The 16,093-nt window shown below is 41.6% G+C and overlaps 1 protein-coding gene across 2 annotated transcripts in view; it reads left to right on the forward strand.

The window, feature by feature from the left end:
• samd4a (sterile alpha motif domain containing 4A) overlaps positions 1 to 16,093 on the forward strand; it is a 61,026-nt gene that overhangs the window by 37,597 nt on the left and 7,336 nt on the right. For both annotated transcript variants that reach the window (XM_067614498.1, XM_067614582.1), the window contains 8 exons: positions 1,810 to 1,919; positions 3,611 to 3,697; positions 4,507 to 4,753; positions 4,852 to 4,937; positions 7,863 to 7,981; positions 8,530 to 8,734; positions 10,943 to 11,069; positions 13,569 to 13,652. In XM_067614498.1, coding sequence (XP_067470599.1) covers positions 1,810 to 1,919; positions 3,611 to 3,697; positions 4,507 to 4,753; positions 4,852 to 4,937; positions 7,863 to 7,981; positions 8,530 to 8,734; positions 10,943 to 11,069; positions 13,569 to 13,652 — 1,065 coding nt within the window. The remainder of the gene's footprint in view (positions 1 to 1,809; positions 1,920 to 3,610; positions 3,698 to 4,506; positions 4,754 to 4,851; positions 4,938 to 7,862; positions 7,982 to 8,529; positions 8,735 to 10,942; positions 11,070 to 13,568; positions 13,653 to 16,093) is intronic.

Here is a 16,093-nt window from a genome sequence, read left to right on the forward strand (position 1 = left end):
TTTAAAAACAAACCAGTATTGCTAAATCAGCGTCCACATCACTAGATGTTGAGTTGTTGTTGAGTCACCAGTACTGACAAACAACATCTGTGATAAAGGAAGTTTTCTACTTCATGATCTTATGGTATTAATACCAAGTAAATATCATGATTTATAGTAATGTTTTTATAAGACATTAAAAATATTACCTCTACTTGATGACATACAGCAGAATGGGGAATTTAGCTAACCTGCCCTGGCTATAGGCTGCCCAATCAGGCCCAAGCTTTAATGTGGACAGATACACGACCAGTGCAGCGGAGAAACTAATAAGACTATCTGCTGTGTGTGCCTTACAGGCATTCAGCTTGAGGCTGTGACAAGTTGTTAATCCTGCCAGAGCAGTTTGTCAGGGGAGGCAGAGGCTAGAACCGCTGACCCTGATGACCTTACTCTGAGGCTATCGATGTCGGCGCTGTAATTGTAACTGTTCATGTGGTCTCTGTTTGTTTTTTTTCTCCTACAAAGATGTTTCACATTGTCATCCTGCTAAACAGGAAACTAAGGCTAACATTCCTTATAAAAAGCCCTAAGAGAAGATTCGTAATTTGTTTATTTCATTTCACAAGAGAATTGTAACACTGCGAGAAACTGTTTCTCCACTGGGTGTCAAGTGTCAGCTGGTGGATTTCCTCTCAAGATTTAATATTCATCACAGACATAGTTTTGATCTTGACAGACTTACAGTAAACAGAACCAGTCAAAAGTTTGGAAACACTTTCTCATTCAAGTAAATGGGAAGGTGTGTCCAAACTTTTTACTGGTACTGTATGTAGGAGGTCATGATGCATGACTATATCCAGCAACTGTGTAACTGATATCGAACACTGTCCTGCAAGCAGAAGTCTACTTACTGAGAGTCGAGGTCTGCTTGTTTAATAAAACTCCACATCATGTCCATGTTTCCTTTCAGAGCTTCTGCAAGTGTCTTAAAATTAATCTTCAAATAAATGAGCAGATGAGTAAAGGACAGCAGTTTAAAAAAAAAGGAAATATACCATTAACATACAGAATATACCCATAATGTTTATTGATTCTTCTTCTGAATGACACTATAGGGTTTGTTGGTACTGCAGTTAAAAACATGTATGCAAAGAAACAAGTGGAAAAAGCACCAGGCTTTACTTTAAACTGCAAATTAGTACAGAGAGTACATGTCTCAACAGCTCACCAATGCTCTCAGCAGCTGAACATTAGTAAGCACTTTAGCATTTCCAGTAAGCAGTGTCTAACTAAACACGAGATCAGTAAGAATCAGATTAGTTGATCCTCCCTGCCAACAGCGTGTCTCTGATTCCTTATATTTTAGTTGCATATCTACAAAGATTCCTGCTTAAAATGTTTGGTTTTTTATCATATAAGTTGGTTTGGTACATGATACATTTTTATTTTTCCAACTCTATATTATATTATATATTTATTTGAGCCACTAGTGTGTATTTTAGCGTATATTGGTGGACCACATAGTATACTGTTGAGTCAACCACGATGTGACATCATGTATACACCAATTTCACCTTTTTAATGTATGATGTATTTCTCATTATGTATTTTTTATCTCTTTGTATTGATAAAAAAAGAAAATCAATGTACATGTATGTATCTGCAGCAGTGATATGTAAGAATTCAAGTTGACAAATTGATTAAGTTTTCAGTATCTGTCTTTCAGCTGAAGTGTGTGTGTGTGTGTGTATGTGTGTGTGTGTGTGTGTGTGTGTGTGTGTGTGTGTGTGTGTGTGTGTGTGTGTGTGTGTGTCGTCTGCCCTACAGATGTTCCTGCGTGGCTGAAGAGTCTCCGTCTCCACAAGTATGCTGCTCTCTTCTCCACCTTGACCTACGATGAGATGATGTCACTGACTGAAGAGCAGCTTGAAGCACAGGTTCACACACACACACACACACACACACACACACACACACACATACATATATATATATATATATACAGACCAGAGGACACTGTATGTGCATGTCTATGATTGGCTATAAATGACATGATATGAAGTGTGGTATAAAAAACGTTTTCTATGTTTTAATAAGTTATTTTACAAGAAAGAAATGGAATCTAAACATTTACCGATATCCTTGTCAAACAGCAGTGAGATCATTACAAGTTAATTAGATGCAAGTCACAAAATTCAAACAAAATCTGTTTGTCTGCGATGAGGTTTGTTAGCAAAAAATTATGATATTCTAATTGTTTGACTGCCATGAAAGGACTACTTCTGAAATAAATGAAAAATAAATAAAAAACAATAAATTAGAGAGCAGACTAATCTCGTGTGTCGGCCATTGTGTCCTTGAGAGACATTTTTATGTATTGCATAAAACTTGCACTTGGTGATTCACAGTCAAGTAAAATTATAAGGAGGAATAGATAACATGTTAGGGTTAATTGGAGCCAGGTTGCCCTAGCAACATAAACAGGGCACTGATAAATATGTCTTTTAAAGCAATAAAACTATGAAAACATCAGATTATACAGCTCATAAGTAGATAGATTAACCATCGAGCATAACACATAAAGTTATGTTTGTATTAGTCAGGCTGTGATCAGAGACCGATGCGAACATCAGTTATAATGAGAGCTCAAGCTCTTAAAAGCTAAAATATTGGGGTGTAACAATTTAATTCTTCTTATCTGAAACAGATTCTTTCAGCTAAGATTCAATTTATCATAAAATAAAACCATCTGTCCGAAATTCAGTTCAGATTTAAATTATTGTGATACTCCCAAAAGGAATAACAACTTAAGATGGAAAATATTGTGTTATCTTATCAAACTCATACACACTTTATACCAGTGGATTTACTCAGAAATTGACATTTGTAGGCAAAACTTTTGGTGTCAAACAGTTCAGCTTGTGGTTTTAGCACATGAAGGTGAATGAGAGCAGACATGTCAGTTAAAATCAATACAGTCAGCTTATTGCAGGAGGCACTGAAGTACACTCATTGCAATGTAAATATGTAACTAGCTTTAAAAGTTGACAATACTATCATAAAAGTGTTTGCTTGCATCTTAAGATGTTGAGGAGTCTATTCTGAAACAGAGGATGCAGCTAAAATTAACACAGCTCACCGGGAAGCTGTATACTTCCTCCAGGTGTTTCTAACTCTGTCTGATGCTAATATAACACACAGCTACACTTAGACATGTTGAACTACAACAAAGAAACAAAAAGAGTGTCCTGTGTGACCTATATATTTAATGTACCGCCGCTGGCTAGATCTGGTAATATCTGGATTGTCACTATCACTTCTTTAGGGGACATTTGAGAAGTTTTATTAGCCCCAGCTAAGAATTTATTAGCTGGAATCGATTTCAGCCTTTCTGTCCTTTCTGTCACAGCTGAACAGATTACATGTTCCATTCCTAGCTTCACTGCCTGCACCTCCTGCTGTGTTTCATTTCCCCCCCAAAAAAACATCTGCCTCAAGAGAAGGCAATTAGTAGTTCCACTGCTCCATTTTAACCAACCCTATGATTGTACACTTCACATCTCTTTATCTTAAGAAATAGGTATCTGCCTCGTAGGAACGTTTGACACAGAACTCTTTTCTCTAACAGAAAGTCACCAAAGGAGCAAGACACAAGATCGTCATCAGCATTCAGAAGCTCAAAGAGAGGCAGAACCTCCTGCGCAGCCTGGAAAAGGTCAGTGAGCATATACCACATCCCCTTACTCTCTTTTAGAAAGCCCCCTTTTTTTGTTGTTGTTGTTGTAATTTTTGCTATTGATGATTGAGCTTGTAACCTTAGTGGACACCACAGGATACCACCACTCTTTCCTGTGTGTGTGTGTGTGAGAGAGAGAGAGTGAGAGGGGTGGCCATTCTCAGTCGGTGTTGCGTATCTGAGATGGCAGCTAAGGGAACACCTAATCCAGGAAGGAGAGTTTTGGGCTCCTAATTTAAACCCATCCGCCCCCCCACCCACCCCTCCATTCAGCCTTCGAAGCAAGACAATGGCGCTCAAGGGCACACCACAGGAGGGACTTCTTGGGCCAGCTAAATTCAGGCTTAACCTTTTCACCAACACTTCATTTTAAAATTTGTTACCGCTGCATTTGTAGGGCTGCGGAAACAAGACACCTGTCGCTTGGTATTTTGGGTTTACACACCACTCACGTACAGCGCTGCCGGGTGAAGGGTGGGAGGGAGGTTGATATGATGCACGTGGACACAAGTAGTGAGGGGAAATTACATGTACGTGCATGCATGTCTTTTTGGTATTACCCCTCTCCGCCAATATTCAGCATGTAGGTCAGAAGTAACACATTTTTCTTGTGGGAGACGGTTCGTCATACACGTCATAGTCTTGGCATCCTCTCTGTAAATGCCGCACCAGATGTGTCAGTGTAATAAGTGTCAAAGTGTCATCTCATGTTCTGTGAAGAAATGGTTCAGTTCTTCATTCTGTCTGGTTTTCTGATCTCCTTCCCTCCTATCCCTTACTGCCGCCAGGACGTGTTGGAGGGCAGTAATCTGCGCGCCCCACTGCAGGAACTCCACCAGATGATCATGACACCTATCAAGGCTTTCAGTGGTGGTGAGGAGGCCTCCCTGCAGCGCCCCCTTATGAGCCCAGAGGGCAAAAGCGCTGCGCCTGGTTCCCACCTGGCCGGAGGAGGCGGAGGGGAGGCTGAGTCAGGCACGAGCTTGATTGCAGAGGGCGATCTACCTGGCCAGTTCACTCGTGTCATGGGCAAAGGTGAGCTGCATGCTCTGCGTGTTAGATAGTGTTCATTGACTGAGAGAGGTTTTAGTTTTGTTCTAATGTCTTCTTTTCCATCTGCACCCCATCCTCAGTTTGCACCCAGCTGCTGGTGTCGAGGTCAGACGAGGACAACATCAGCTCCTACCTACAACTCATTGACAAGTGCCTTATCCATGAGGTACACACCCACTTCTGGAATACAAACACCAACAACACACAAAAAACTGACAGATCACCACAAATACATACATACATATATACATTTATTCATTTATACATACATACATACATACATACATCATTTATTTAGTATAGCACCTGTCACAAAGTGCTTCACAAGAATAACATTTTTAGAAATAAGACCTTAAAAACAGTAAAAAAGAAACAAACAATAAAACATAAGCAACAAAAGACCTTAAAAACACAAAATTACAAACACTAGACAGCACAAGGCGAGACAAAGTCTTCAGCTGCTTTCAAAGGCATCAACAGAGACCGCAGATTGTACGTCTATAGGAAGAGCGTTCCACGGTGTCGGAGCCACAACTTCAAAGGAATATAAGGATGGAGCAGGTCACAGATGTACACAGGTGCCTGACCATGCAGGGCTCTCTGTGAAAACAAGAGCCTTAAAATGAATCCTAATCTTGATGGGGAGCCAGTGTAAAGATAAGATGGGTGTGATCTGACTTGCTGAGGCTGGTGAAAAGGGAATTGCAGTAGTCTAGCTGGGATGAAATCAAAGCGTGAATGATTGATCTAGCTCATGTTGTGATACAACAGACCTGAGTTTGGCAGTTTTTCTTAAATGGAAGAAACATGTATGGGTCAATAATTTGATATGTTGATCGAAGCACATAGCCTGATCAAATATAACACCTAGATTTATAAGATTAGACTGTATAGCTGAAGAAAGGGACCCAATACACTGAGCAACGTTGGAAGCTATGCTATCTGAAGCAATGATAAGAACCTCAGTCTTATCTGCGTTTACCTATAAAAAGTTCTTGGCCAGTCAGAACACTGTGTAAATAGTTTATTAGTCTCATTAAAAAGAGCTTAAAAGAGACATACAGCTGAATATCATCAGTGTAACAGTGATATGAGATACCTTTTTAAATTTGCTAATAATATGACTTAAGAGAAGCATATATAGAGCAAATAGTAGAGGACCCAAGACAGAACCCTGAGGCACACAACAGGAAAGAGCAGCAGTATCAGACATGTAGGGACCAAACGACACAGAAAAACTCCTATCTGAGAGATGAGAGGAGACTGCCTAAGCCTTTCAGATTGGAAGGATGAATGATCTACCGTATCAAAAGCCGTGCTAACGCTGTGTTTACATGGATTCAGGCAGACGGTGGACGGCAAACCAGATATCATTTTAGTGGAGGTGAGCAGGACGGTAAAATTAGGTGAGGCCACCAGAGAACGGTAGATGGCATTGCCATCAAAAGGTAAAATATTTAAACTTTTTGCCGTCCTCCACGATGGGCGAGCTCCCTCACACAAGCAGAAAACACGGGCAATCTGGACAATGAGAAGCTAATTCATTAATTTTAAAGGGATACACCAACTGCAGTTCTCCTTTCACTATCCATGTTGGAAATGAATGATTGACTTTATGTTTTGGAGGCAATTTAACATTAATTTTAAGTTTGCAATAAAAGATTATGAGAAAACTCTATTTTATAGCTACATGAATTACTAGAATAATTACAGAAAATATCAGACAAAATAATTTTGTTATAGTTTACCTCATTCTTCATAAACGATACATCACCATAGCAACTTATCGTCATGCATGTTTCGTTTTGCTGTGCTGCCGTTCCGTCAGACTGTTTGTCTGGTTTTCCGTTGTCGTGAAGGTGTTGTCCGTCTACCGTCTGCCTGAATCCATGTGAACGCAGCATCGGATCCAGCAGCACCAAAACAGAGCATTCACCCACATCAGAAAACATCATTACGTCATTGGAGACTCTGAGGAGGAGAGCTGTTTCAGCGGAATTTCTCTGACGGATACCAGATTGGAATTTATTAGTCAAGACAGCAATGAGCTGTTTCACAACAATTTTCTCTAAAATTTCTTAGATAAAACATAGTTTAGTCATAGGCCAATAGTTTTTGGGAAGGGATGGATCATGGTTAGTTTTTTTCAGAAGAGGCTGAACAACTGCATGTTTAAAATAAGCCGGAGCACAAACCAGTTTGCAGGGAGCTATTTATAACTAAGCACGGACCAATAGACCCAAGTTCATTTATAAGCATGGAAGTTGATAAAATATCTGCAGGGCTTCACAAGGACTGTTAGGGTCTGATATCCATATCAATTATTAATATCAGTCATTTCCAATAACTGAGATATCTGCTAAAATATAGCTTATTATTAAATCATTGTTCTCTGATGTTGTAGGTTTGAGCATAATTTGGTCAAATAATTTATGGGTAAATTCTCTAAACTAATAATACAATAGATATTTATGGCTGATTGTATTATTATTTATGCTGATTTTTTGATGGTTATTACTGATGCCTCTGTGAATTAATTCATTACTACATAAATAAATGAATACATCTAGAGTTTTGCTCTCATCCAGACCTCTCTCTGAAACTCAAGTTGGCAACAAATATCAGTTTCAGTATGATGTGGTAGTATTAACGTGTGGTTTCATGCTTTAGATTTGCCTTGTGATATCAGGGTGTAAAACACTGCAAAGTTGAAATGTGCCGCAAGACAATAAACTAAAACTCCTGACTGTGCGTTCAGACAGAATGCAAAGACGCCTTGACAGTGTTTCAACTTGAGCAAAAAAAAGTTGTTGTAGTTTCCCGAGGCTTCATCATTCTGCTTATGAAACATGCAGAGAGTTCAGACAGAGGCTGAGCTGAACACAAACACACAGACATGGTCGATGTGTTCATGGCTAGCGGTAACGTACAGTTGGAACATTGGAACATTGGAAGTGATCAAATTGGTGCTAATGAAGCACGGCGAAAATTCACTTTGCTTTCTCTCTGAACACACCTCAAGTCATTCTCTTCACCATCAAAGCCTCATTTTATACCTGATATAAACTCCTTGTTTCCCCCCCTCCATCAGTCCTTCACTGAGACACAGAAGAAGAGGCTGTTGTCATGGAAACAACAGGTCCAGAGGCTGTTCCGGTCCATTCCTAGGAAAACCCTCCTTGACATAGCAGGGTACCGACCGCAGAGAAGGTATATACATACACATACAGTAGCTTTCATTTTCTGGTTGTATTGCCTGAAATGAAAACCCTTTAAATTAAACTTTAAACATCCAGTAAAACCCAGGCAGAGAGAAAACAACACTGATCTCTGGCTGTATATGATCAACAGTGTTTCCTTTATATTCATTACCAGTGCTGTTTGTTTTTTTGCAGTGATGAAATTATCACGACTGCTGGGCTGAAGATTAAAATTAAATTAGAATGCTAATTTAATCCCAAAATTGATCTAAAACTAAAATATGATTTTGTATTACACATTCCAACTGTCTGTTTCCTTCCAGTTGCAGTTATGATGAGGAGCTTGCTGCTTGTTATCAAAATGTCCGACTGTTTTTTACATTCAGATTCAAGTATTCATTTATTTTATCTCACTCCTTCTTGGTCTTACTGTTCAGCTTGTTATTCATAAGCCTCAGTTAATGCAGAACTGCTCCTTTGTTGACACAGTCCCTAAACCTGAGATCAGATTGAACCAGTGCTTGTCTGTATCTCACTTCTTGTCTCGTCCTGTTGCAGCCGTGGATTCGGCCAGTCCAACTCTCTCCCCACGGCAAGCTGTGTTGGGGGCAGCGTGTCGGCCAGGAGGAGCCTTCGTCAGTTCCAGATGCCCTCTAGGAGCTTGCCTGGTGCCAGGCTGAGCCTGCTGGGCAGCGGGGGGCTGCTGGGACCCACACCTCGCAGCTCCAGCAGCACACCCACCGGCCCCAAACAGGGCAGACAAGTGAGTCAAACTAGCAAAGAGAACAGGAAGTTATATCAGAAGGTAGACAAAAAGGAGAGAAAGGTTCCTGGATATGATGTTGAGATCAATGTCCAAAGAATATTGCTATTTATTAGCTTTAATAGCTGTAGTATAGTTTGCATATATGGCATTGAATATGCAATATTCAGCTATCAGTTATTTTCAGACTGTAGTCTACAGTAAACACTTTAAACTAAAATGTCAGAAAATACAAGAAAATTGCAGACTGCAGTTTCCCAGAGCTGAAAGTAATGTCTTCAATCAGCATCTTCTATCAGTCAGCAGTCCAAATCCCCACATATGAGAAGATGGAACAAGTACATGTTTATTATTTCTGCTTGATAAATAACTTAAACAACTAAATGATTAGCAGAATAGCCGGCGCTTATTTTCTGTTAAAATCAACCAACTCATAGTTTCAGTCTTAAACTGTTTAAAACTGTGTAGTTTGGTTCACAGAGTGGTCGTCTTGTTTCCTAAAAGGCCTGAAGATTAAAGTTCTCTAATGATGAAAAAATGTAGCTGAATTCATGGTGTTATCATGTGTGTATGACTGGAATACGTGACTAAACAGAGGAACATTTTGAAATATGTAATAATACATTCCAGGATGTTTATAATAACCTGGGCAACAGAATTCCTTCTTCAGCACGTATTCAGTCTGAATAAGGCTTTTTATTCCATGACATAAAAATGCGGGGAGAGGAAGAGGAGCAGCAGTGGTGTTTGGCGAATGAAGTGAGGTGGATGGAACTCGTAGGCAGGTCACCCCACATACCAGAGGCCCTGCGTCAGTGCCGAACACTGAAACAGGAGGAGATGTGGAGCTGTTTCAGGCCTATCCTGGCACACTTTGGTCTGGGCTGACCCATTCCATTGGAAACCTCTCTCCCTCTCCCTCTCTTTCTCTCTCTCTCACACACACACACACACACACACACACACTTTCATCCCTTACAATGGGAGGAAATACCTCGGTTCCTCCTCCTCACGCTGGACCTTCTTGTGTGGGACTGTAGTGTGGATGTGTAGAGAGAGAGAGAGAGAGGGGAGAGAGGGAGGGTGGGAGGAAAATATGTGAGTCATAGTTTGGGAGAGGTAGCTGTGGTGTTGGAGGAGGAGGGGCAATGACACACAGAGAGAGAGAGAGGGAGAGAGAGAGAGAGAAAGAGTATTTATGAGTGTGTATGAGAGAGTGAGAGAGCCAGTCAGAGGCAGTGAGAACAGTGCACAGGCATTTCCTGTTTTTCCCTGGCCCGCGGAACTGGAGGGCCATGAGAGAGGGAGGGGGGGGGGATTGGTGGTGTGGGGGGGCAAAGGGAGAGAGGTGAGGGGAGGGGCAAGTGGTGGTGGTGTTGGGGGTATAATAGGCAGGTTACAGTGAGGAATTCATGTGGTGAACGTCTGAGACTGTCATTAGGTGTGGGCCAGACATCCAGACAGAAGCATGAGGGGGGGGGTGGGGGGGGGTTGAAAATGTTGAGGAAGATGTGGCTTTGATCTTACACTCAACTTCCTTCAAGTTTACACATTTTACAAACCTTTTTGACCAGTGAAAGTTTGAGCAATGTGTGATCACTGAAAAGCAAGTGATGCAAGCAAGGAGCATAAATTAACAGGAGGTTCTTATTATTATATCAGACAAAAATGAGGTTATAAACAGGTTATTAAGTTTTGTTTTTCATGTTATTTTGTTAGCATCTCATTAAAAACTGATATAAAAATGCTGAATAAAGTCTGAATGCAGCATATGCTCAAAACAAGCTATATGTGTTTAACTTTCTTTTTTACCGTAGATGACATTAAATAAACACCCTGCACCCCCACAAAATCATTACATTTCACTGTTTAATCTAGTAAATTAATATTTATAGATGATATTTTTATGGTTCAAAATTGATCTTCAATTTAGGCAAAACTGGCATTAAAAATGATACCCTGATAATCATTATCTAAACACCCTTTTCTGTGTTAAATGCTGCTTATTGTTACTGCACCTGAGAGCAGGAATGCTAAATTGTACTTGTCTGTCTGTCAACAAGACAAAAACTAATGAACAGATATCGGTTGTGATCCTGATTTCTGCCGTATAATAATAAGTGTTTTTTTAACCATAACTAATCCTACAGAGGTGTTAGTGTATGTTCAGAAGTGAATTTTATCTAATTGTTGAAATAATCTCCTCAGGGTCTGTGGTTTGCCAACCCCGGAGGCAGCAACAGCATGCCCAGCCGGACCCACAGCTCTGTGCAGCGGACCCGCTCCCTGCCGGTTCACACAACGCCACAAACCATGGTCATGTTCCAGCAAGCCGGTAGGAAACGCACGGAGACACACACGCACACACACACACACACAGAGTCTTCAACCTTCCTGTCCCCTTATTATAGATGAAACCTAAAATTATTTGTGCCTTTACTTTCAGAGTGGGTTACAGGCAGAATAAAGATGAGTTTTACTCTGACTGGAAACTCATTTTTGGGTGAATGCTACAGTTCTGCAAAGAATCTGCATATAACGTCCAGGTTCTGACCCATTTTAAGCCTAAAATATACATTTCACTAATAAGTATGTGAATATTAAAATTGAAAAAACAATGACTCTGAGGTGCTCTGGTGGCCGAGGGGTTAGTGAAACCCAGTGAAACTCAACATCCCTGTTGTATGTTCTGCTGTGGCCCCTAATGTACTGTTGGTTATCCAGTAAAGTCACATGACTGCATGTTGATGGCAGGATCATTTGGTTTGGATGTACGTGTCAACCAAGTAACAAGAGTATCTGAAAGAACTTTAGGTTTTATTTTGACAGTGTTGATTCCTAAAAATGAACTTCACATGGAGGTCAGACCTTTCATTTTAAAGGATAAGTTCACATTATTGTGAAGTCTGTCTTAAAACAATCCTGTTTACATTGAAAGGGATACTGGTCACTGCACTCATTCTTTCTGTCCATACTCTACTTAAAACTATTTTAATGTAAGTGAAGGGGGACAAATCCACAGTGCTCGTTCCGTTACGTCCTTCTTTTTAGTACCAGTGTAACGTTTGGTGTTCCTCTTCCTCTGCCACAGCAAAACCCTCTTGCCCTCTTTCTGGGAACACAAAGAGGGAAGTTACTAAAAAGCCTGTAACCTTGGAAGATACCCACTCGATTTGTCGAACTCCGACTGCTGAAGCCCCATATTGGCCTCAGCTAAACTTTTGAAAAAAAAAATAAAATCACAGTATCAGTATGTTTTAATACAATAATGGTGTACTGTTTATCCTAGAACATACTGAAAAGAATTGCCCAGTTATTGGCTCTAAAATGACAGCATGAGCTTTTACGCAATATTAGATTACATGTCAACAGAAAATAAACAAAAAAGTGGTCGGGGTTAAATTTTGCCCCTCCCCAGAGGCATTTCCTAATCTTGAAAGGATGATTTCACTTTAAACCCCCTTTTAATTTATGACATTGCCTCATTAGCAGCCCTGAAACCCTCCAGCCTGGACTCACCCTGAAAGCCCCCCCCCCCCCACACACACACACACACACACACACACAACCAGCGTCCACACGGACGCCGGTCGTGGTAACATTCGGTGACGAGCAGAGTGACCTGTAGTAGCCTCTGCTGACTGGACTTATAGGAACAGTGGACAGTAATAGGACAAGCTGGGACTTCCTCCACTCTGTCACACACACACACACACACACCAGAAGTGTCCTCTTTTTAGAATTAAGAGGAAAAAAGGGGGTGGAGGGGGGAAGCAGGAGGGAGGAGGGGATCTAGAGGGCGGGAGAGTGAGAACTGTATGTGAGAGAGGAAGAGATGGAGGCAGGGAGGGAGGAAAGAGTCAGAGGAGTCTCACAATGAGGCTCTTTGTGCAGTGAGGACGGGGCTCCCTGGCCCACTTTCCTCCCTTCCTTCTCTCCCTGACACACTCTCTTTCTTAACTTTCCCATCTCTCTCTCTCTCTCTCTCTCTCCCTCCCTCTTTCACATCCCTCCATCTCTCCTTTGACAACTCTGCAGAGTCATGCACACATAGCAGTCACCCTCAAGGGTGACTATAACTGGGTCTCGGCCAGAATAAGTGATTTGAATGGCTGACCCCCCCCCCACTGCACTCCACCCCATCAACCCCCACTCCACCCTTCTCTGCGTATGTATTCACATCTCTCCGCCACCAGATGGATAAAGGAACTTATTAAGTGAGACACAGCAGAGAAATTGAGGGGATGAAGGAACAAGTGTGTGTGCGTGTACAGTTTTCTTCAGTGTATGTTTGTCTCGCTCTGCGTGTACAGGGGGCAGAGGGGTGTGGGGGGGGCGGGGGGGGGGGGGGGTGGAGGGCAGGGGGGTAGGATTTGGAGCCTATAAATAGCCGACTGTGGACTACTGGGCCTAACTCAGCTTTTCTCTCTGGCCACAAGGGATTTTCACTGCCCAGTCTGTGTGAAAGACTTAGCTATGGCTAGAAGGGGTTGCTAGGCTGTGCTGTGGCCCAAATACACACACCCCCCCTTTGCCCCCGCCCCCCTCCCACCCAACACACACATATACTCCGACCTCAACCCCACCCTCAGTCTCCACCCTGCTCACAGTCGAAGCCAAGGCAGCCGACAGCAACTCGCACCTGGGAGTTAAAAAAAGGAGACAGGGGGGTTTCAAGTCATGTGTGAAGTTTAATTTAAGCAATGAGTATCCATTAATCGTAATATAATAGTCATAACATTATCATAGGAGTCTCTTTTTATAATATAAATTGTCTGCAGATGTGTTTGTGTCAAAGTAGTTTAATCACGTTGTTGTTGTTGTTGCTCTACAGATCTTCAGTTACCAGTGACGGAGCCAGACATCAACAATCGCCTTGAGTCTCTGTGTCTGAGTATGACAGAGCACGCCTTGGGAGGTAACACACACACTCTTTTTAATTGATCTTCATTTTTGAAAACATTAGGAACATGCAGATCTCCCCTGCAGTCAGTCCTCGGCTCACTTGATGTTTACTGTAGGTGGAACAAAGAGTAATGCGGATCATATTATTCTGGTTTATGATCACTGTCTGCTCTCTGCACTGGCATGTCTTGGACTCTGCCTTTGGTACCAACCTTTTCTATCATAATATGTGTTGTTTTTGTGTTATCCTGGTACTTTAGTGGTGAGTGACTGATTCACTCTTAACCTCAACCACTTCATACACTCGATGTGTAACTCAAAACAAACTCGTAGCGGTTTGTTTTCATTTTTCTAGCCGTACTAGCAGCATGGCTCAATATCGTTCAGTAGGCCAGACCACAAGTTTAGTCCAAAATGGATTGCCATAAAAGTTTCTAGAAACATTCATTGTCCCCAGAGGATGAAGGCTAGTTGCTTCGGTGATCCCCTGACTTTTCCTCTAGTGTCACCATTACGTTGAGCACAACAACAACTACAAGGGCGCACGGACTGTGGGTGTCTCCAGGCACACCTGCTATTTTGGTTCATGTACTGTATGTGCAGCAGTGCAAAGTGCAGTAGGGGCCAGGTGATATATCAGCGGGCGCGGTGATTAATAAATACACTCTCTGCCAGCCACATTACTGATTTCATAGCTTTGAAACAGCTGTACCGGTCACAGTGAAGCGTGAAACATAAGCTCAACAAATGGAAAGACGCTTCTTCTGGAGATCATATCGCTGTCCGGAAGGTGCGGCACGTCCTGAACACGGGCGGGACAAATCTGCAGCCAAAGGTAGATAGTGGAGCTTTTTTTGGATTCTCACAATGACGAATGAAATGAATGTAGTGAAGCCATTTATATGATTGCATCAGACTGACACTATGTCATGCTGTGACTTTGTTTGTGAGGCTTTATCCTGTGTTTTGTTAGTTTGAGTGCATACGTTTCTGATGAAGGAACAGTCTGGTGTTGTACTCTCAAACATGGATGAAGTTTTAAAGAACTAGTCTCATGTTTTGCGTGCTGATATACGAGCATTATGTCGGCCATCTGATTGTTATATGATCTATGTTTGAAAACGTTTACTTCATCACACTACTTGAAAACACCCGTGTTCAACACATTAATAGCACTTTTAAATGTATCCACATTATAGTGGACATGGTCAAGTCAGTTAGTCAGTGACCTGGGTTGCACAGGTTTGGTGTGTGTGTGTGTGTGTGTGTGTGTTTCTGTGTGTGTGTAAAATATTCCAATGTACAGTGCAGTTTGGCCTGGGTTAAAATCAGTGCCAACTCCCGCCCCCCCATCCCAAAACTCGACTGAGGTGAAGACAGTGGGCCTCAGTGCTCCACACAGAACGGTGGACAAGTGCTGCTTTATGTGGCGAGTGTGTGTGTGTGTGTGTGTGTGTGTGTGTGTTAGTGGGGAAAGCAGAGAGCAGAACCCGGCAGCAGAACGAAGGAGTTTGTCTAACTAAAGAAACTCCTCAACCAGAGTTTCGCCTCTTTCTAAGTCTTTTACTCTCTCGCAGCGAAACATCATCGAGCTGCGGTGAACTCGAAACCTTACTTGATATCTGAATCTGAAACAGCTACAGGAAAAGATCCAAAACACAATGTTTCACGAGTATAAGGAAACGGATGTTGACATTTAGTCGGCAGTTGGTCATTTTTGGAAAGCCTAGTATAACAAAAAAGAACTGAGAGCAAACCACACCTGGACTGACGTTTATATTCACTGTATTTTGTGATAAAACTTCACAGATTATAAATTATACAGAACATTTTGTAAGAGTACAGAAAAGTTCATCATGTTTAGTTACATTGACTAAAGCAGGGAATCAGATTCAATCCCACTTTCCTGCTGAAGTGAAAACTCAATAAACAGTGTTTCTCTTATATTCATTACGAGCGCCATGGATAAAATTTCACACTATCATTAATATACATTGATGTGAGTCAGTCTGGAGTCAGTATAGTTCATTCAGTGAGTATCTCAGTTGGTTGGTAGTGGTGATGGAGGACAGCGTGGTAGAAAGTAGTAAAACAAGCCAACAAGAGTCTGAATGAGCAGGAAGCTGGAGATACTTTATCAGTGAGTGTATGTAGTTGAGACTTAAGTGTGAATCAATTACTCATCACAAAACCTGCTGAGATATCACAAAAACAACACATCATACCGCACAAAAAAACAGGAAGCTTTTTTTTTTTCTCTGCCAGGCAAATAAATGTGCACACGTGTGAAAAAATCTCAGGTCAAAGCAGATCCACTTCAATACATTCACTTACTATAAACATTTACTTTGGTTCTGCACTATTCAGCTCACAATGACATTTATCTGCCCTCTCAGTATCACGATGGAGGCTTTATGTTTGTGGAATAAAAACGTCCACAAGTGCGTAGCTCGA

This window comes from Thunnus thynnus, chromosome 1 (assembly GCF_963924715.1).
Source record: "Thunnus thynnus chromosome 1, fThuThy2.1, whole genome shotgun sequence".
In the NCBI taxonomy this organism is placed as follows: Eukaryota; Metazoa; Chordata; class Actinopteri; order Scombriformes; family Scombridae; genus Thunnus; species Thunnus thynnus.